Below are 22,519 nucleotides of genomic sequence, written 5' to 3'. Positions count from 1 at the left end.
CTGATACCTACTAAAGAATAAACAATCAGCTATTTGACCTCATGTAACTCCTTACCTTCATATATTGTGAAATTTTTGTATCGCATGAAAACATACTGGGAATTTGGGCACATGCCCACCACAATCTTCAGTCCATTAAAATTAAGAGTCAGAAAATCATTGGAGTTACGAATTCCCAACATGTGCTTCCAGCACACAAAGCGCTACATGTACTTTGCTTAAGATGAAATTTACCTCAGACTTTTAGGTGCATGTATATTGCATAGTAAAATGGACAGTTTTCCCTTCATTCAGAAGGAATATATTACCTAGTGTTTCAGCTGAACATGGAGTAAACCCAACTAGCAGTGACTAGCTTAAATGCCAGACACCACTGTGATTTGAATTTGCAGTACCCAAATTTCTCATTACTGTGCTACCAGGCTGCCTTATTTATAACTTTTCAAACAAATACCTTTCATACTAGTCTTGGAATAGAAACAATGATCTTGTTGATCAGCAATATTACATTCTTATAACAAAGCTTACCTGTGCTCCAGGAACTGGTCCTGCTCCAAATGCTGGTCTCATCATGGGTTGTGGATACATCATTGGTTGCTGAGGCATCATGGGTACACTTGCACTTGCAGGTGGCTTAATCAAAAAGCATATTTAATATTGGAGTACTTGAGATAATTAAAAAAAATAGTAGATATTGTGTTAATGAAAATGTTATTTTACACAGTCTTAGCCAATTTATCCGATCAGACTACATTTAGCAAGGTAGCAGGGTAAATTATGAATTTAAATCAGAAAAATACTTGAATTAAAAAATCTTTATAAGTCAAGATCTTAATTATATGAGCAGTAAGCTGAGCTTTCATGAATCTTCTACTACTTACTATCCCAAATCCAGGTACAGGTTGAGCAGTAGGTGGGGGCCCTACGGGTGGAACAGCTCCCTACAAACAATTCATAGAACAGCAGGTGAGAGTATATTGGTATAGATTAGTTTGACTTAAACTTGCTTTTGCAGTGAAAAGAAATGGTGCAACATAATCTTAATTGTTATGTGAGAGTCAAAAATGAGGAAGAAAGTACAATTACCTACCTTTGGTATGGTCTCATTCTTTGAAGTTTATCCATCATATGCAACAGGACTAGCTATGGTACATAATAGGGAAAATCCCTTGAGATCATCCACTCAAAAAAAAAATTCAGAACCTGCCAGCTTTGTTAGATTCACACGGCTTCCCCAGCTCCTTTACTGAATAAATGGTCTTGTGTTATAGCCTGCACTCCCCAGTTCTTCTTTGCAGCACAGAGACCAACTGAGAAAGGGGAAGGGAAAGAGGGAACTATGTATATGGGGATACATTTTAAATCAAAGAGAAGATGGTTACACCAAAGGGAGGCAATTTTTATTTTCTTCCTCATTTACTTTCCATATACAATAAAGATTACACCAAATACAGAAAGTTGAATAGGATAATTTTTCTTTAATGTTAAGGCCATCTTGGGGCACAGAGGCTTCAAAGTGTAATCTTTCCTTAGCGGAAAGGTCCAAACAATGACTAGAAAAGGCATCGAGGCTGCTCCAAGTAGACAGCTTGCAAACAAAACTAAGAGAAATCAGTTTAACGTGGGCATATACAAGTGGGCTAGGACAAGTGAAATAGGCTTTTATTCTGCGTAATGGTTCATGACCAGCAAAATAACAAATTATTATGTAATGCAACCCATTCTGGAACAGAGGGGCAGGTTTACCTAAAGTTTTATTTCCAAAGGAAACAGTCTCCTAGACAGATATTTCCTTCTTTCTGTTTGAACAGTAAGTCAAGCACTGCTAAATATTAGTTTAGTGAAATCTAGGTTTGATCTTAGAGGAATGGGATGTCAGGTAAAATATGGCACTACAATTTCTTGATAAGTTAAGATGTGGAGATGCCGGTGATGGACTGGGGTGGACAAATGTAAGGAGTCTTACAACACCAGGTTATAGTCCAACAGCTTTATTTGGAATCACAAGCTTTCGGAGCTTTCCTCCTTCGTCAGGTGACTCACCTGACGAAGGAGGAAAGCTCCAAAAGCTTGTGATTCCAAATAAAGCTGTTGGACTATAACCTGGTGTTGTAAGACTCCTTACATTTGATAAGTTAAATTCTGAGACAATTTTAGTCCACATATTGAAAAAGAGCAAACATATTTGTTGAGAACAAAGTTTCAATTCCATGGTTTGAGCTGCCATGCATCTTCCATGTACCATGATACCAATGACTGATCAACTGTTTTATTCTCCACAAGAGAACAACAGGCTACAATGGTTGCCAAATGCACACTTGATTCATGTTAATAATCCTCAAGACCAGTAGGGACTGAGGAAAAAAAGAGGAAGACCTTATTTAGACAACAACTAGGTTATCATTGAGGCTCAGAGAGGAACTGTGCCAAATCTGGCAATATTTTGGGCAAGAGGTCCCAACTGTCTACTAAAAGGCAGCAACAAAATAAAAAAAAATCCTCAATGTTTTTTTCTCCAAAAAGGCTAGGTGTTAAACGCTAGGAGATTACATATTAAAAATTGAGAAAGATGTATATAAAAAGTTAATTTTTTTTGGTGTGACAACAGCAAAACACGGCAAAGAGAAAACAAATTAAGGAAGGTCATTTGCACAGCTAGTAAGTTTTGAGTTCTTGAATGGAAGACAAATAAATTCTTGATTAGAATGCAAGTAGTCATATGTTGTATTTTTTGGAAAGGAGTAACCTCTTCTACCAAAAAAAGTTATTTCTGATGGCTCTTTAGAGCATTGAGTATATCTTTTCAGATTGCTAAATATATCCATTTTATAATAGATTAAAAAAGAGCTGTGTAACATTAATATTACAGAGCATAATCTGATTATTTTAAAATGTTTACATTTCTTGAATATACTAAGATATTTGAGCCCATTTTGCTTCATTTTCCATTATGGAGCAAAGCATACAATTGAATTCCTCATTGGCTTAGATTAGTAGCGCTGAATGCCATATGATGCCAAAGGCTGCAGAGAAAGGAGTAATTTAACTGAACAGCAATAAAATGAATTGATTGGCAGATTAATTTACTCTTGGTAAATAGAAATTTAACAAAATTCACAGCAATTCTTCCGTGGAATCTGAAAACAATTGGGAGTGCAATTAAGAAGAAAATGTTAAGATCCAGTATTGTATCTTTAAACCAAAGACATGACCCATACTATTTTGTTGAAACTGCTTGAAAGAAAATACCTTCTCTGGAGATTCAAATGTACAGAAACATTTCAAATCCACAAAGTGGTTGAAGAACTGCATTACACACCATACAAAATGTACTAGCACAAACTACACAGAGGATATATGCTGGTTCAGTACATTACAAAGCAGTAATTATTCAAGTAGTTCAAATGATGACAAATTACAAGGGTCAAGTCCAGCAGTTAACTTAACAACAGAGCTCAGTGGCTGTAACCCTCTGATAAACATTTATCATATGGATTGTAATTAATTTTTACTAGCTTTGTGTTCTTAGCGTGAGAGTTTTGACATGGAAATCAGTTATTTCACTTCCTGCGATGTTGGGACACGGATATCACGATAGCTTTTTTTGATGAAGAATTATTTAAGTGCCACCATCCTCATAACATTAAACAATTCATTTCTGAATAAGGATCTTATCCATTTGTGAAGAGAAATAACTTACAAGCACAAGGTTAATGCAAAGGAAAAAATGAAAAATTCAATGACATAAAATATTTGGTTTATATCAACTATGAATGCCAGAGGCAAACTTTTCAGTCAGTTGACCATTCTGACCAAATTACAAAACAGCAGTAGCAAAAGTGTAAATAAAATCTGCAGGTTAGTAAACAAGCCAATATGTTTCCAGAGACATTTGAGTAAAATGAATTTATACAAACCACTGTGTTTTATCTAACATTTTAGGCAATCAAAATAGAAGAGTTGAAGTTTTAAGCTCTCTGTGTTTATAAAAACTTTATTTGTGTAATCTTCTTTTAAAAAAGTCAGAGATGGCACTCCTGGACAGCATACAGGAAAAACCCTATTATCCCTCTTTCACTTCTTGCCACCTACCTCCATCTCTCTTTCCTGTGCTACAACCATTGTCTTTTAATCAGCTGTTTCATATTAGTTTTTGGGTGGGGGGGCGGGTAGGAGTTCGATCAGTTATCATGCAGTTAAAACTAAAAGATTAATACTTTTTGCAGTCAATATTTCTAAAGAATGCTGTTCAGAAAGTGGTTAGTAATGCTGTCAAAGGCTGTAGCGTAGGAATAGGTCTCACTTACATAACCTGGGATTGGCCAACCATTCTGTTAAGGAAAATTGTAGTTAAATATACATTACTTCTCACTATTTATTATTTCTAATAACTGATACACAATACAAATGTAATAACTTAATAAATAACTTTCAAATGCAACTTTTATTAACAATGCAAAAATTAACATCTTAAATATTAAATTGCATGATTCTGAACAATTCTACTGAATTATGCTGCTGAACCGCTCACCCATGCAATGTCATAGCAGCTGAAAGACTCAAACCTGTGCCTCAAATATAATAAAAATAGCATGCCAGAGTGCATTCCCATAAATGTGTCCATCATATTGGACCAATGCAGTGGGCCAAATAACTAATTTCAATAAATTATTTCCTTTGTTTCTGGGAGGAAGGAGATTGTTCCGAGACCCACTGAACTATTTTAACACCATGTTTCAGCACATTTCCACAGTGTCATTTACACTAATGTCCCCCTAGAGTCACTGCAGGCAGTCATATTGAGGAATTCTTCCAGATCAGAACAGCAACCCTATGCACAGAGAACAATGGGTATTATAGAGTCACTGTAGTTCATTTCTCTGGAATCAATACCCCCGCAACACAAGAATAACCCTCAACCTTTTGAAACACCAGTGCATTGTACCAAAAATAGTCACACTCATCCTGACAGGGAGAAAAAAAGTTGCCCTGACATGCTGATGTGCATCTTCTAGAGGCTGGTTACAGAATGACATTGGCAGAAAACTGTGAGCTGGTCTCCTATCTACCTTCATGGTTGGAAAATGCTGCAAAGGCAAGCTAAAACGAAAGGAGTGTTTTTTTAAAAAAAAGTGTGAATTATGGCACAACAAAAACATTAGAATCTTTTAGGATATACTTATTCAACAAATAGGCGATACTGAATGACTAACAGGTTGAATCATGTATTATTTAATTACACTTCTAACAGGAAAGTGAGGACACCAGGTTTGAAAGGCCCGCATCACAAAAGGTTCATAGGGCCCTGGAAGCAAACTCCAGTCAACATTTTCATAAAGTAAAAAGCTTGAAAGTTTATTTTAGTAAAGCAAAAATGTGCGAGTACCATTTGATTGCTGGGTGGAACACCTGCTGACCAAGCTGTGGTTGGAGCAACCTTAGGCTGCCAGTTAGCACCTCCTGTCAACTTCTTTTCAGAGGCATTCCATTGAAGGTCACTCCTATAACAACAGTAAACTTATTTTAAAAATATAGGTTAAAAATATGCAACTCAGTTATTCCTCTTAGGGATGTGTTAATCATTCACATGCAACGTTTTATCTTTTTCTTCAATATTTGAGATGATAAATTCAGAAAGTTTAACTACATTTACTATACTTAGCCGTAAGTGACAAAATGCATACTAAACTCCAATTATTGAAGTATAATAAACCTTAATTTTGTTTTGCTCTTATTTTACAATAACTTACGCAAGTTATAATGTAATGCTGTAAAATAGATGTTCAGCAATATTTCTAAGTTGCTTTGCTAAGTACACTAGCATAAAGTCTGTTTGATGGACTTAAAAAGGGGTTTTAATTTCCTTCAATATTGGGACAGAATTTACTGTCAAAATTACAGCAAGGCAAATGTGCTCACTGTTATTTATGGGCAAATGGTACAACAACTTCAGGCGAGGAGCAGATGCGTGGTTAAATATGAATATCCGTGTTGCGCCATTTCACTGTTAGCGTCGGGAAAGCCGCGTCTCGCCTTTAGCCGCCCCCCTTTTTTTTGGAACTTGCTGTATTTGCCTATTAAACTCGCCACAAAGCTAAGTCTTGTCATTACAAGTACCCTTTTACAGATGTGACAAGTGCTAACGACTGCCAATTAATTTTCGGTGCCAAAGATGTTAATTATTAAAAGTGTGGTGTCTCATTCCTTCAGGTTTTGAATTTTTCGGGGAGTTTTAAAAATGCCAAATTTTAATTTAAAAAAAACTTTTTCTTTCTGTCTTTAATTTCTCTCTCTCTTACGCCCATCTTTCTTTCTCTCTCTATTTCTCTTTCAGTACCTGATTTGATATTGAATTCAGCCCCTTTAATTCACCCTCTTTCTCAGTCCTTCCACTCTATTTCCCAGTCCTTAAATCTCTTTGGTTAAGGAGATACCCTGCTGCTTGCCCTGTTCACTCAGGTCCCAGATGCCCTGTTTCCCTTGCAGCACCATTATCAGCTTGCACTTTCAGCAACTTTGTTGGCAAAAATGTTTTGAGCTGAGGGGTGCAGGGACAAGTCTAACTAACGACAGACACTGTTAGCTGCCCTGCTACAGCAAATGCTGGCCAAATATTTATAGTCCTCCAGCTCACAAAAATTACACAGCCAGATTAGGGGACTTCAGGACTTAAAGTCTAAAGTCTAGAGTTCAGTGAATATGAAAACTAAGTGCTATTAATCATATCTTCCCGGTAAGAAACTTCAATCACGTCTATTATGTAATAAAATTGGTAGGTGGTTACAGCACTGCATTTCAAAATACATTGACAACCCTCATGTCAACCACTCCTTAAGGGAATTTTTTATTTTATCAATGTCCATATTTATCTGCAACAATTGTTACTCCTGTAGGTAGGTACTTTTACAGTTAAATGTCATAACATTAGCTAACAATTGCTGCTATTTTATACCAAAAGTTTCAGTTTGCATGGAGTTGCAGGCTCTGACCATCAGGTGCTGCTGACCACTGTGTCAGATATGTTGGTGAAGGTAAGTAAAAGATGGTAAGGAGGAAATTTCCCAAAGGAGGCCCCGCTACTCTTTAATTTTGCTGATGGAGGCCCTATTTATTTATTTACTTTTTCCCAATGCAAACTCCAGTCATTATTTAATTTTCCAGATTGAAGCCCTGCTCTGTCATTAATTTTGTTCATGATGTGGAGATGCCGGTGATGGACTGGGGTGGACAAATGTAAGGAATCTTACAACACCAGGTTATAGTCCAACAGTTTTATTTTAAAATCACAAGCTTTTGGAGATTATCTCCTTAGTCAGTTGATTCCCCTTTCAATTTATTCATTCCAAATCTACTATTAATTTTAATTTCTCTCCAATTTATTTAATTAATTTTCCCCACCATTGCCAATAAAAAAAATTATTTAGTGCTGCTTCTCACCATTCTGTTTAAGTCCATCTTTTGGATAAAAACATTAAACTGGAGCCCCAGCTACCCTCTTTGGTGGACGTAAAAGATCCCATTGCACATTCGAAAAATAACAGGGAAATTCTCCTGGTGTCCTAGCCAATATTTATCCCTCAACCAACATCTTGTTTAAAAAAAAAATCTGTTCATTTATCTCATTGCTGTTTGTGGAACCTTGCTGAGCACTAATTGGATGATGCATTCCCCTACATTACAACAGTGTCAGTAACTAGGAGAAAAGGGAGGAAGTGCATACAGAAACCTGTGTGTGCAACAAAAAGATAGGTCATCTCTTTTCCAGGAGAGTTGGCCTACAAAGGCTCGCTGCCCCCACAACACCTCCAATTTAAAATTCTACTCCTCATATTCAAATCCCTTCATGGCCTCAACCCTTCCTATTTTTGTACCTCATCCAGCACTGCAACCCTCAGAACTGTGTGTTGGCTTGTAAAAAATATGCAATTATAAAATAATTTAAGAAATGTTTCAGAGCTACAGCAACAACAACCACCTGCTTTTAAATAGCATCTTTAAAGTGGTAAAACGTCACAAGAGCCTTATCAAACAAAATTTGACAACAAGCCACGTAAGGAGATATTAGGACGTGACAAGAGGTAGGTAGATTTTAAGGAGCATCTTAATAGAGAGAGAGGTAGAGAGGCGGAGAGGGAATTTCAGAGCTTAGGGCCGAGACAACTGAAGGCCCTGCCGCCATTGATGAAGCAATTAAAATTGATGTTGTGCAAGAGGCAAGAATTGGAGGAGCGCAGAGATTTGGGAGGGTTGTGGAGCTGGAGGAGGTTACAGAGATAGGGAGGGGCGAGGCCAAGGAGGGATGTGAAAACAAGGATGAGAATTTTAAAACTGAGGCATTCCTGGACTGGGAGCCAACGTAGGTCAGTGAGCTCAGGGGTGATGGATGAGCAGGACTTGTTGCGAGTTAGAATACAGGCAGCAGAGTTTTAGATGAGCTCAAGTTTATGGAGGATGAAAGATGGGAGGCCAGCCAAGAGGGCATTGAAAAGGCATAGATAAGGGTTTCAGCAGCAGAGCTAACCACAAATTGGGCGAATGGTAATTAGTAAGTTGGTACATATGTTAACAAGCTTCTAAATACAACTTTACTTACTTCTTTCCTGGAGCAGGAGAAATGCCCAAATCTACAAAAGAAAGAGAAATATTAGACTAACCAGACATTAAACTGGCATGATTTTATGTGGCATTGTTAACTAGAGACAAAAATAAGAAAAAGGCAGATGACATGTCTTTGGATATAGTAATCAAAATATAGTGCGTACATAATAAATACATCAATAGTGGAACGAGGAAATGAGGGTGCCTATCCCTTCGTTACTTTTCCTATAAAAAACCACCCTTCCTGCAAGGTTATTAAACCACGAGTCTGATTTCTTCTATCAAATGCAGCAAAGAATTAATAAAAGGAATTAGTTATATTTTATATAAATTGCCCCCTTTACATTAAGTCGACGATTTTGTAAAACCCTGTGATTAAGAAATATTTTTACATCATAACCACAATTAATTGAAACAAAATGGAAATGGTAGAGCACATAGCTGTACAGACTGTACTGAAGAGGATCTTTTTTGAAGATGCAAGGGGGGAGGAGACAGTGATAGAGAAAAAGAGCAAAAAAAAAGCAAAGTTATGTAACACCTTATCACGTTCTCAGGATGTTGCAAACATAGAAACATAGAAAATAGGAGTAAGAGTAGGCCATTCGGCCCTTTGGGCCTGCTCCGCCACTCAAAATAATCATGGCTGATCATCTAACTCAGTACCCTTTTTTTCCCCCATTCGTTTATGGGACGTGGGCGTCGCTGGCAACGCCAGCATTTATTGCCCATCCCGAATTGTCCGAGAAGGTGGTGGTGAGCCGCCTTCTTGAACTTCTGCAGTCCGTGTGGTGAAGGTTCTCCCACAGTGCTGTTAGGAAGGGAGTTCCAGGATTTTAACCCAGAGACGATAAAGGAATGGCGATATATTTCCAAGTCGGGATGGTGTGTGACTTGGAGGGGAACATGCAGGTAGTGGTGTTCCCATGTGCCTGCTGCTCATGTTCTTCTAGGTGGTAGAGGTTGCGGGTTTGGGAGGTGCTGTCGAAGAAGCCTTGGCGAGTTGCTGCAGTGCATCCTGTGGATAGTACACGCTGCAGCCACTGTGCACCGGTGGTGAAGGGAGTGAATGTTTAGGGTGGTGGATGGGGTGCCAATCAAGCGGGCTGCTTTGTCCTGGATGGTGTCGAGCTTCTTGAGTGTCGTTTGAGCTGCACTCATCCAGGCAAGTGGACAGTATTCCATCACACTCCTGACTTGTGCCTTGCAGATGGTGGAAAGGCTTTGGGGAGTCAGGAGGTGAGTCACTCGCCACAGAATACCCAGCCTCTGACCTGCTCTTGTAGCCATGTTATTTATATGGCTGGTCCAGTTAAGTTTCTGGTCAATGGTGACCCCCAGGATGTTGATGGTGGGGGGATTCTGCAATGGTAATGCCGTTGAATGTCATGGGGAGGTGGTTCGACTCTCTTGTTGGAGATGGTCATTGCCTGGCGCGAATGTTACTTGCCACTTATCAGCGCAAGCCTGGATGTTGTCCAGGTCTTGCTGCATGCGGGCTTGGACTGCTTCATTATTTGAGGGGTTGCAAATGGAACTGAACAATGTGCAATCATCAGCGAACATCCCCATTTCTGACATTATGATGGAGGGAAGGTCATTGATGAAGCAGCTGAAGGTGGTTGGGCCGAGGACACTGCCCTGAGGAACTCCTGCAGCAATGCCCTGTGGTTGAGATGATTGTTCTCTAACAACCACTACCATTTTCCTTTGTGCTAGGTATGAATCCAGCCACTGGAGAATTTTCCCCGATTCCCATTGACTTCAATTTTACTTGGGCTCCTTGGTGCCACACTCGGTCAAATACTGCCTTGATGTCAAGGCAGTCACTCTCACCTCACCTCTGGAATTCAGCTCTTTTGTCCATGTTTGGACCAAGGCTGTAAAGAGGTCTGGAGCAGAGTGGTCCTGGCGGAACCCAAACTGAGCATCGGTGAGCAGTTTATTGGTGAGTAGGTGCCGCTTGATAGCACTGTCGATGACACCTTCCATCACTTTGCTGATGATTGAGAGTAGACTGATGGGGCGGTAATTGGCCGGATTGGATTTGTCCTGCTTTTTGCGGATAGGACATACCCGGGCAATTTTCCACATTGTCGGGTAGATGTCAGTGTTGTAGCTGTACTGGAACAGCTTGGCTAGAGGCGCAGCGAGTTCTGGAGCACAAGTCTTCAGCACGACAGCCGGGATGTTGTCGGGGCCCACAGCCTTTGCTGTATCCAGTGCACTCAGCCGTTTCTTGATATCACGTGGAGTGAATCGAATTGGCCGAAGACTGGCTTCTGTGATGGTGGGGATATCAGGAGGAGGCAGAGATGGATCATCCACTCGACACTTCTGGCTGAAGATGGTTGCAAACGCTTCAGCCTGGTCTTTTGCACTCAACGTGTTGGACTCTGCCATCATTGAGGATGGGGATGTTTGCAGAGCCTCCTCCCGTTAGTTGTTTAATTGTCCACCACCATTCACGACTGGATGTGGCAGGACTGCAGAGCTTTGATCTGATCCGTTGGTTGTGGAATCGCTTAGCTCTGTCTATAGCATGTTGCTTCCACTGTTTAGCATGCATGTAGTCCTGAGTTGTAGCTTCACCAAGTTGGCACCTCATTTTTAGGTACGCCTGGTGCTGCTCCTGGCATGCTCTTCTACTCTCCTCATTGGACCAGGGTTGATCTCCTGGCTTGTTGGTAATGGTAGAGTGAGGAATATGCCGGGCCATGAGGTTACAGATTGTGCTGGAATACAATTCTGCTGCTGATGGCCCACAGCACCTCATGGATGCCCAGTTTTGAGCTGCTAGATCTGTTCTGAATCTATCCCATTTAGCACAGTGGTAGTGCCACACAACATGTTGGATGGTATCCTCAGTGCGAAGATGGGACTTCGTCTCCATGAGGGCTGTGCGGTGGTCACTCCTACCAATACTGTCATGGACAGATGCATTTGCGACAGGTAGATTGGTGAGGACGAGGTCAAGTAAGTTTTTCCCTCGTGTTGGTTTGCTCACCACCTGCCGCAGGACCAGTCTGGCAGCTATGTCCTTCAGGACTCGGCCAGCTCGGTCAGTAGTGGTGCTACCGAGCCACTCTTGGTGATGGACATTGAAGTCCCCCACCCAGAGTACATTCTGTGCCCTTGCTACCCTCAGTGCTTCCTCCAGGTGGTGTTCAACATGGAAGAGGACTGATTCATCAGCTGAGGGAGGGCGGTAGGTGGTAATCAGCAGGAGGTTTCCTTGCCCATGTTTGACCTGATGCCATGAGATTTCATGGGGTCCAGAATCAATGTTGAGGACTCCCAGGGCCACTCCCTCCTGACTGTATATCACTGCACCGCCACCTCTGGTGGGTCTGTCCTGCCGGTGGGACAGGACATACCCAGGGATGGTGATAGAAGAGTCTGGGACGTTGGCTGAAAGGTATGATTCTGAGAGTATGGCTATGTCAGGCTGTTGCTTGACTAGTCTGTGGGACAGCTCTCCCAATTTTGGCACAAGTCCCCAGATGTTAGTGAGAAGGACTTTGCAGGGTCAACTGGGCTTGGTTTGCCTTGCCTTTGTCGTGTCCGGTGCCGAATGCTCCGATGGCGGGTGGTCCGTCCGGTTTTATTCTTATTGTGACTTTTTACAACTGAGTGGCTTGCTCAGCCATTTCAGAGGGCAATTAAGAATCAACCACATTGCTGTGGGTCTGGAGTCGCATATCAGCCAGACCGGATAAGGACAGCAGGTTTCCTTCCTTGAAGGACATTAGTGACCCAGATGGGTTTTTACGACAATCTGGTGGCGGGAATGGACTCATGACTCTGGATTACAAGTCCAGGCCTCTGGATTACTAGTCCAGTAACATAACCACTATGCTACTGTATCCTGTTCCCGCTTTTTTCCCATATCCCTTGATCCCTTTAGCATTAAGAAATATATCTATCTCCTTCTTGAATACATCTAATGACTTGGCCTCCACTGCCTTCTGTGGTGGAGAATTCCACAGGTTCACCACCCTCAGTGAAGAAATTTCTCCTCATCTTGGTTCTAAATGGCATACCCCGTATCCTGAGACTGTGACCCCTGGTTCTGGACTCCCCAGCCATTGGGAACATCCTCCCTGCATCTAGTCTGTCTAGTCCTGTTAGAGTTTTATATGTTTCGATGAGATCACCTTTCATTCTTCTAAACTCCAGTGAACATAGGCCGAGTCGACCCAATCTCTCCTCATACGTCAGTCCTGCGATCCCAGGAATCAGTCTGGTAAACCTTCGTTGCACTCCCTCCATGGCAAGGATATCCTTCTTCAGATAAGGAGACCAAAACTGCACACACTACTCCAGATGTGGTCTCACCAAGGCACTGTATAACTGCAGTAAGACATCCCTGCTCCTGTACTCAAATCCTCTTGCAATGAAGGCCAACATAACATTCGCCTTCCTAACTGCTTGCTGGACCTGAATGCTCGCTTTCAGCGACTGGTGTACAAGGTCACCCAGGTCTCATTGCACCTCCCCTTTTCCCAATCTATCACCATCCAGATAATAATCTGCCTTTCTGTTTTTACAACCAAAGTGGATAACCTCACATTTATCCACGTTATACTGGATCTGTCATGTTCTTGTCCACTCACCCAACTTGTCTATATCACATTGGAGCCTCTTTGCATCCTCCTCACAGCTCACATTCCACCCCAGCTTTGTGTTGTCTGCGAACTTGGAAATGTTACATTCAGTTCTCTCATCCAATTCACTGATATATATTGTGAATAGCTGGGGCCCATGCACTGATCCCTGCGGTACCCCACTAGTCACCGCCTGCCACCTGGGAAAAGACCCGTTTATTCCTACTCTCTGCTTCCTGTCTGTCAACCAATTCTCAATCCATGCCAGTATATTCCCCCCCAATCCCATGTGCTTTAATTTTGCACACTAACCTCTTGTGTGGGACCTTATCAAAAGCCTTCTGAAAATCCAAATACACCACATCCACTGGTTCTCCCCTATCTATTCTACTAGTTGCATCCTCAAAAAACTCCAGTAGATTTGTTAAGCATGATTTCCCTTTCATAAACCCATGCTGACTTTGTCCAATCCCGCTAATGCCCTCCAAGTGTTCTGTTATCACATCTTTGATAATACTATAGCATTTTCCCCACGACCGATGTTAGGCTAATTGGTCTGTAATTCCCTGTTTTTTCTCTCCCTCCTTTTTTAAATAGTGGGGTTACATTTGCCACCCTCCAATCTGTGGGAACTGTTCCAGAGTCTATAGAATTTTGGAAGATGATCACCAATGCATCCACTATTTCCAGGGCCACTTCCTTTAGTACTCTGGGATGCAGATTATCAGGCCTTGGGGATTTGTCAGCCTTTAGCCCCATTAATTTCCCGAGCACTTTTTAAAAAAAAAACTAATACTGGTTTCCTTCAGTTTCTCCCTCTCACTAGACCCTTGGTTCCCTAACATTTCTGGGAGGTTATTTGTGTCTTCCTTTGTGAAGACAGAACCAAAGTATGTGTTTAACTGTTCTGCCATTTCTTTGTTCCCCATTATAATTTCCCCCATTTCTGACTGTAAGGGACCTACATTTGTCTTCACTAATCTTTTTCTCTTGACATATTTATAGAAGCTTTTACCGTCAGTTTTTATGTTCCCTGCTAGCTTACTCTCATACTCTATTTTTCCCCTCTTAAAATCAATCTTTTTGTCTTCCTATGCTGAATTCTGAACTGCTCCCAATCCTCAGGCTTGTCACTTTTTCTGGCAATTTTATATGTCTCCTCTTTGGATCTAATACTATCCCTAATTTCTTTTGTGAGCCACGGTTGAGTCACCTTCCCTGTTTTATTTTTGTGCCAGACAGGAATTAATAATTGTTGTAATTCCTGCACACGTTCTTTAAATATTAGCCATTGCCTATCCACCGTTATCCTTTTTAGTAAAGTTCCCCAATCTATCATAGCCAACTCGCACCTCATACTTTCGTAATTTCCTTCATTTAGATTCAAGACCCTAGTTTCGGATTCAACTACTTCACTCTCCATCTTAATGAGGAATTCTATCATGTTATGGTCGCTCTTCCCTAAGGGACCCCGCACAACAAGATTGTTAATTAATCCTTTCTCATTGCACAATATCCAGTCTAGGATAGCCTGTTCTCTGGTTGGCTCCTCAACGTGTTGGTCTAGAAAACCATCACATACACACTCCAGGAATTCCTCCCTCACAGTATTATTGCTAATTTGGTTTGACCAATCTATATGTAGATTAAAGTCACCCATGATCATAGTTGTACCCTTCTTGCATGCATCTCTAATTTCATGTTTAATGCCTCCCCTACATTTCCACTACTGTTTGGGAGCCTATAGACAACCCCCACCAACATTTTCTGCCCTTTGGTGTTTCTTAGCTCCACCCATACAGATTCCACATCGTGATTTTCCGAGCCAATATCCTTCCTCACTATTGCAATGATTTCCTCCTTTACTAACAAACGACGCTACCCCACCTCCTTTCCCTTTTTGCCTGTCCTTCCGAAATATTGAATACCCCTGGATGTTCAGTTCCCTTCCTTGGTCACCCTGCAGCCATGTCTCTGTAATCGCAACTATATCATAACCGTTAATATCTATCTGCGCTGTTAATTCGTCTACCTTATTGCGAATGCTCCGCACATCAAGACACAATACCTTTAGACTTGTCTTTTTAAGACTGCTAGTCATCTTAGTTTTATTTTGCACTACGGCCCTATTTATTTTTCGCCCTTGTTTTCTCTGCCGTCCATTATTGCTTCTTCCCTTTCTGTCTTTTGTTTTTATCCTGGTTTCCCCCTCCTCTGTCTCCCATCCCCCTGTCATTCTAGTTTAAACCTTCCCCAACAGCTCTAGCAAACACCTAAGCGAGGATATCGATCCCGGTCCTGCTTGGATGTAACCCGTCCCGCTTGAACAGGTCCCACCTTCCCCAGAACCGGTCCCAATGTCCCAGGAATCTAAATCCCTCCCTCCTATACCGTCCCTGCAGCCATGCATTCATCTGGTCTATTCTCCTGTTCCTATACTCACTAGCACATGGCACTGGTAGTAATCCTGAGATCACTACCTTTGAGGTCCTGCTTTTTAGTTAATCTCCTAACTCCTTAAATTTTTTAAAAATTAGTTCATGGGATGTGGGCGTCGCTGGCGAGGCCTGCATTTATTGCCCATCCCTAATTGCCCTCGAGAAGGTAGTGGTGAGCCACCTTCTTGAACCGCTGCAATCCATGTGGTGACGGTTCTCCCACAGTGCTGTTCGGAAGGGAGTTCCTGGATTTTGACCCAGCGACAATGAAGGAATGGCGATATATTTCCAAGTCGGGATGGTGTGTGACTTGGAGGGGAACGTGCAGGTGGTGTTGTTCCCATGCGCCTGCTGCTCTTGTCCTTCTAGGTGGCAGAGGTCGCGGCTTTGGGAGGTGCTGTCGAAGAAGCCTTGGCGAGTTGCTGCAGTGCATCCTGTGGATGGTACACACTGCAGCCACTATGCGCCGGTGGTGAAGGAAGTGAATGTTTAGGGTGGTGGATGGGGTGCCAATCAAGCGGGCTGCTTTATCTTGGATGGTGTTGAGCTTCTAGAGTGTTGTTGGAGCTGCACTCATCCAGGCAAGTGGAGAGTATTCCATCACACTCCTGACTTGTGCCTTGTCGATAGTGGAAAGGCTTCGGGGAGTCACTCGCCGCAGAATACCCAGCCTCTGACCTGCTCTTGTAGCCACAGTATTTATATGGCTGGTCCAGTTAAGTTTCTGGTCAATGATGACCCCCAGGATGTTGATGGTGGGGGATTCGGCGATGGTAATGCCGTTCACCTTGCAGGACCTCATCCCTTTTTTTGTAAACCTGTGTCGTTGGTACCGATATGGACCACGACCACTGGCTGTTCACCTTCCCCCTCCAGAATGCCCTGCAGCCGCTCCGTGACATCCTTGACCTAGCACCAGGGAGGCAACATACCATCCTGGAATCACGTTTGCGGCTGCAGAAACGCCTATCTGTTCCCCTTACAATTGAATCCCCTATCAATATAGCCCTGCCACTCTGAATTCTCCCCTGCTGGTGCCACGAACTTGGCTCTTGCTGCTTTCCCCTGATAAGCCATCTCCCCCAACAGTATCCAAAGCTGTTTGAGAGGGAGATGGCCCCAGGGGACTCATGCTATTTCTCCCGAGTCCTTTTACTCTGCCTGGCGGTCACCCATTTCCAAAGCACTTCACAGACATTGAATAGACGTGTACGTGAACGTGACAGCCAATTTGCGCAAAGTAAAATTCCACACAAAGCAAATGAAATCCATGACCAGTGAATCTGTTTTTGGTGCTGTAGATTGAAGGAGGAATATCTGCCAGAAGAATCCCTGCTCTTCTAATAGTGCCACATAATCTTTTACTCCCACCTGAGCAGGCAAATGGAGCTTCAGCTTAATAGCTCATCTGAAAGAGACAACTTTAAACATGCAGCTCTCCATTAGTACATCGGATTGTCGTACAAACCCATCTGGTTCACTAATGTCCTTTAGGGAAGGAAACCTGCCGTGCTTACCTGGGCTGGCCTATGTGTGACTCCAGAACCATAGCAATGTGGCTGATTCTTAACAGCCCTCTGAAATGGCCTAGCAAGCCACTCAGTTGTACAATCCCGCTACAAAAAGCATAATAAGAATAAAACTGGACGGACCACCCGGCAACAGACCACTAGGCACCGTACACGACAAAGGCAATCCAAGCCCAGTCTACCCTACAAAGTCCTCCTCACTAACATCTGGGGACTTGTGCCAAAATTGGGAGAGCTGTCCCACAGACTAGACAAGCAACAGCCTGACATAGCCGTATTCACAGAATCATACCTTTCCGCCAACGTCCCAGACTCCTCCATCACCATCCCTGGGTATGTCCTGTCCCACCGGCAGGACAGACCCACCAGAGGTGGTGGTACAGTGATATACAGGCAGGAGAGAGTGGCCCTGGGAGTCTTCAACATTGACTCCGGACCCCATGAAATCTCATGGCATCAGATCAAACATGGGCAAGGAAACCTTCTGCTGATTACCACCTACCGCCCTCCCTCAGCTGATGAATCAGTCCTCCTCCATGTTGAGCACCACTTGGAGGAAGCACTGAGGGTAGCAAGGGTACAGAATGTACTCTAGGTGGGGGACTTCAATGTCCATCACCAAGAGTGGCACAGTAGCACCATGACTGACCAAGCTGGCCGAGTCCTGAAGGACATAGCCGCCAGACTGGGCCTGCAGCAGGTGGTGAGCGAACTAACACGAGGGAAAAACACACTTGGCCTCATCCTCACCAATCTACCTGTCGCAGATGCATCTGTTCATGACAGTATTGGTAGGAGTGACCACCGCACAGTCCTTGTGGAGATGAAGTCCCGTCTTCACACTGAGGACACCATCCAACGTGTTGTGTGGCACTACCATGCTAAATGGGATAGATTCAGAACAGATCTAGCAGCTCAAAACTGGGCATCCATGAGGCGCTGTGGACCATTAGCAGCAGCAGAATTGTATTCCAGCACAATCTGTAACCTCATGGCCTGGCATATTCCTCACTCTACCATTACCAACAAGCCAGGGGGGGGATCAACCCTGGTTCAATGAGGAGTGAGAAGAGCCAGGAGCAGCACCAGGCATACCTAAAAATGAGGTGCCAACCTGGTGAAGCGACAACTCAGGACTACATGTATGCTGAACAGCGGAAGCAACATGCTATAGACAGAGATAAGCGATTCCACAACTAACAGATCAGATCAAAGCTCTGCAGTCCTGCCACATCCAGTCGTAAATGGTGGTGGACAATTAAACAACTTGGAGGAGGAGGCTTTGTAAACATTCCCATTCTCAACAATGGAAAAGTCCAGCACGTGAGTGCAAAAGACAAGGCTGAAGCGTTTGCAACCATCTTCAGCCAGAAGTGCCAAGTGGATGAACCATCTCAGCCTCCTCCCGATATCCCCACCATCAGAGAAGCCAGTCTTTGGCCAATTCGATTCACTCAACGTGATATCAAGAAACGGCCGAGTGCACTAGCCCCGAAAACATCCCAGCTGTCGTGCGGAAGACTCGTGCTCCAGAACTAGCTGCACCTCTAGCCAAGCTGTTCCAGTACAGCTACAACACAGGCATCTATCCAACAATGTGGAAAATTGCCAAGGTATGTCCTGTCCACAAAAAGCAGGACAAATCCAATCCGGCCAATTACTGCCCCATCAGTCTACACTCAAACCAACAGCAAAGTGATGGAAGGTGTCGTCGACAGTACTATCAAGCAGCACTTACTCACCAATAACCTGCTCAACGATGCTCAGTTTGGGTTCCGCCAGGACCACTCAGCTCCAGACCTCATTACAGCCTTGGTCCAAACATGGACAGAAGAGCTGAATTCCAGGAGGTGAGGTGAGAGTGGCTGCCCTTGACATCAAGGCAGCATTTGACCAAGTGTGGCACCAAGGAGCCCCAGTAAAATTGAAGTCAATGGGAATCAGGGGGAAAACTCTCCAGCGGCTGGAGTCATACCTAGCACAAAGGAAGATGGTAGTGGTTTTTGGAGGCCAATCACTTCAGCCGCAGGATATCGCTGCAGGAGTGTCCTAGGCCCAACCATCTTCAGCTGCTTCATCAGCGGCTTTCCCTCCATCATAAAGGTCAGAAATGGGGATGTTCACTGATGATTGCAGAGTGTTCAGTTCCATTCACAACCCCTCAGATAACGAAGCAGTCCATGCCCGCACGCAGCAAGACCTGGACAACATCCAGACTTGAGCTGATAAATGGCAAGTAACATTCACGCCAGACAAAAGCCAGGCAATGACCATCTCCAACAAGAGAGAGTCTAACCACCTCCCCTTGACATTCAACGGCATTACCATCGCCAAATCCCCTACCATCAACATCCTGGGGAGTCACCACTGACCGGAAACCTAACTGGACCAGCCACATAAATACTGTGGCTACAAGAGCAGATCAGAGGTTGGGTATTCTGCGGCGAGTGACTCATATCGTCTCCCCAAAGCCTTTCCACCATCCACAAGACACAAGTCAGGAGCGTGATGTAATACACTCCACTTGCCTGGATGAGTGCAGCTCCAATAACACTCAAGAAGCTCGACACCATCCAGGACAAGCAGCCCGCTTGATTGGCACCCCATCCACCACCCTAAACATTCACTGCCTCCACCACCGGCGCACTGTGGCTGCAGAGTGTCCCATCCACAGGATGCACTGCAGCAACTCGTCAAGGCTGCCTTGACAGCACCTCCCAAACCCGCGACCTCTACCACCTGGAAGGACAAGTGCAGCAGGCACATGGGACCAATACCACCTGCACGTTCCCCTCCAAGTCACACACCATCCCGACTTGGAAATATATCGCCATTCCTTCATCGTTGCTGGGTCAAAATCCTGGCGCTCCCTACCTAACAGCACTATGGGGGAACCTTCACCACACGGTCTGCAGTGGTTCAAGAAGGTGGCTCACCAATACCTTCTCAAGGGCAATTAGGGATGGGCAATAAATGCTGGCTTTACCAGTGACGCCCACATCCCATGAACGAATAAAAAAGTACTGCATGTGAAGTGTCAGCCTAGATATAGGCTGAAGTCTTGGAGCAGAGCTTGAACCCACAACCTACCAACTTCAAAGTGAATGCATTACAAACTGAGCAATGACAACACTTACTGCACCACTAGCCCAGTTCACCCTCCTCTTCTCGACCAGTTGGAGCAATGGACTTCATACTAAGTCAGAGTACAGTTCTTTCAACTGACTCATGAGCTTAACTGGATGGCCTCTTATAAAGGTTCCTAATATTTTTTGGGATTGGGAAAGTCAGGCAATCATAGATTGATATATGGTAAGTACAGCACGGAAGGAGGCTATTCGTCCCATCTTGCCTGTGCCGGCTCTTTGGAAGGCCTATCCAATTAGTCTCACCCTGCTCTTTCCCCATAGCTCTGCAAATTTTTCCCCTTCGTATTTATCCAATTCCCTTTTGAAAGTTGCTATTGAATCTGCTTCCACCACCCTTTCAGGTAGTGCATTCCAGATCATAACAACTCTCTGCATTAAAAAAATGCTTTCATGTTGCCTGTTTTTTTTGTGCCAATTACCTTAAATCTCTGTCCTCTGGTTACTGACACTTCCGCCACTGGAAACAGTTTCTCTTTATTTACTCTATCATGATTTTGAACAGCTCTATCAAATCTCCCCTTAACCTTCTCTGCTCTAAGGAGAACAACCCTCACTCCTCCAGTATTTCCACATAACTGAAGTCCCTCATTCCTGGTACCATTCTAGTGAATCTCTCATGCATCCTCTCTAGGGCCTTAGCATCCTTCCTAAAGTGTGGTACCCAGAAATGGACACAATATTCCAGCTGGGGCCTAACCAGTGATTTAAAGGTTCAGCATAATTTCCTTGCTTTTGTACCCTATGCCTCTATTTATAAAGCCAAGGATCTCATATGCTTTTTTAATAGCCTTACCAACTTGTCGTACCACCTTCAAAGATTTGTGTACATGCACCCCAGGTCTCTTGGTTCCTGCACTCCTTTTAAAATTGTATGATTTAGTTTATATTGCCACTCCTCATTCTTCCTACCAAAATGCATCACTTCACACTTCTCTGCATTAAATTTCATCTGCCATGTGCCTTCCCATTTCACCAGTCTATGTCCTCCTGAAGTCTGTTACTATCCTCCTTCCGTTTACTACATTTCCACATTTTGTCTCATCTGCAAACTTCAATATTATGTTTCCTATAATGAAGTCCAGGTCATTAATATATATCCAATAATATATATCCAGGTCATTAATATAAAAATCAAAAAGAATATATCAAAAGGGTATTAATACCAACTCCTGGGGGACACCACTGTATACTCCCCCCCGCCCCCACCCAGTCTGATAAACGATCGTTCACCACCACTTTCTGTCTCTTAGACAATTTCATGTCTTCATTACCACTGCCCCTTTAATCCCATGGGCTTCAATTTTGCTAAAAAGTCTATTATGTGGCACTTTATCAAAAGCCTTTTGAAAGTCCATATACACAACATATTAATCCACATTTTCACTTCTTCTGCCTAATCGCATGACTTAAAATAGTATTAGAATAAAATGTATTCATATTAAACCACATCTGTCACCACTCTGCCTATCGACCTAGCCTAACCTTATCGCATTTTGGTCACTGTACTCAATTAGGCGTTACTCACAAATTTATATTCAATCAATAATTGGAAAAATCTGTTTTCCAATTTTCTCTCAAATCCTATCTATGCTTGGCTGTTTTACATACTCCTACAGACAGTTGAGCTCATTTGACAAATATCTTTGCAATAATGAACTATGTAAGACGTTCAGCAGCCTCCAGCTTCTTGCAATTTCAGATTCTAACCACCATCGTCAGTAACCCGTTATCCAGCATCGTCTGTAGGAAGAATTATTTGTGCAAAGTCACACAGTTTCAGATGTTACTGATGTGCTCATGAGAGCTCACAACTTAGATCAAGTGATCTAATAAGTAGTTCACTACTAAGACAAGTTGGATTGTACAAAGCACAACAGTGCCAATGAAAGTTTTGCGAACGCTATTCTAAAAAAATCAACTTACTTCCTACGAGATTTGCAAGGGACGAATCAAGATCACTCCCCAGGCCTTTTGTTGACTGCTGTGTTCCACTTGCTGTTGGCATTCCTGAAAGTATTGCTTGATTCTGCGATGTCACAGTGGGCATAAGAAGATCACCTAATCCATCAAAATCTTTGGCAATAAAAAGAAAGGATTAACATACAGGAGTGGCAATCTCAGTAGAACTGTATCTATAAATATGATTCCTTTTTGCTCTACCACTTACATATTGTACAATCCTGTAAGCTTACCTGAAC

The 22,519-nt window shown here is 43.0% G+C and overlaps 1 protein-coding gene across 3 annotated transcripts in view; it reads right to left on the bottom strand.

Moving 5' to 3' along the window:
• The window catches only part of snap91a (synaptosome associated protein 91a), a 237,765-nt gene that overhangs the window by 7,026 nt on the left and 208,220 nt on the right, over positions 1 to 22,519 (bottom strand). For all 3 annotated transcript variants that reach the window (XM_067984781.1, XM_067984782.1, XM_067984783.1), the window contains 6 exons: positions 22,245 to 22,394; positions 8,594 to 8,624; positions 5,387 to 5,501; positions 4,308 to 4,331; positions 882 to 941; positions 529 to 633 (listed from right to left, as the gene is read on the bottom strand). In XM_067984781.1, coding sequence (XP_067840882.1) covers positions 529 to 633; positions 882 to 941; positions 4,308 to 4,331; positions 5,387 to 5,501; positions 8,594 to 8,624; positions 22,245 to 22,394 — 485 coding nt within the window. The remainder of the gene's footprint in view (positions 1 to 528; positions 634 to 881; positions 942 to 4,307; positions 4,332 to 5,386; positions 5,502 to 8,593; positions 8,625 to 22,244; positions 22,395 to 22,519) is intronic.

The sequence above is a fragment of the Heptranchias perlo genome, chromosome 5, assembly GCF_035084215.1.
Source record: "Heptranchias perlo isolate sHepPer1 chromosome 5, sHepPer1.hap1, whole genome shotgun sequence".
Lineage (NCBI taxonomy): Eukaryota > Metazoa > Chordata > Chondrichthyes > Hexanchiformes > Hexanchidae > Heptranchias > Heptranchias perlo.
This window is presented reverse-complemented; position numbering and strand designations above follow the sequence as displayed.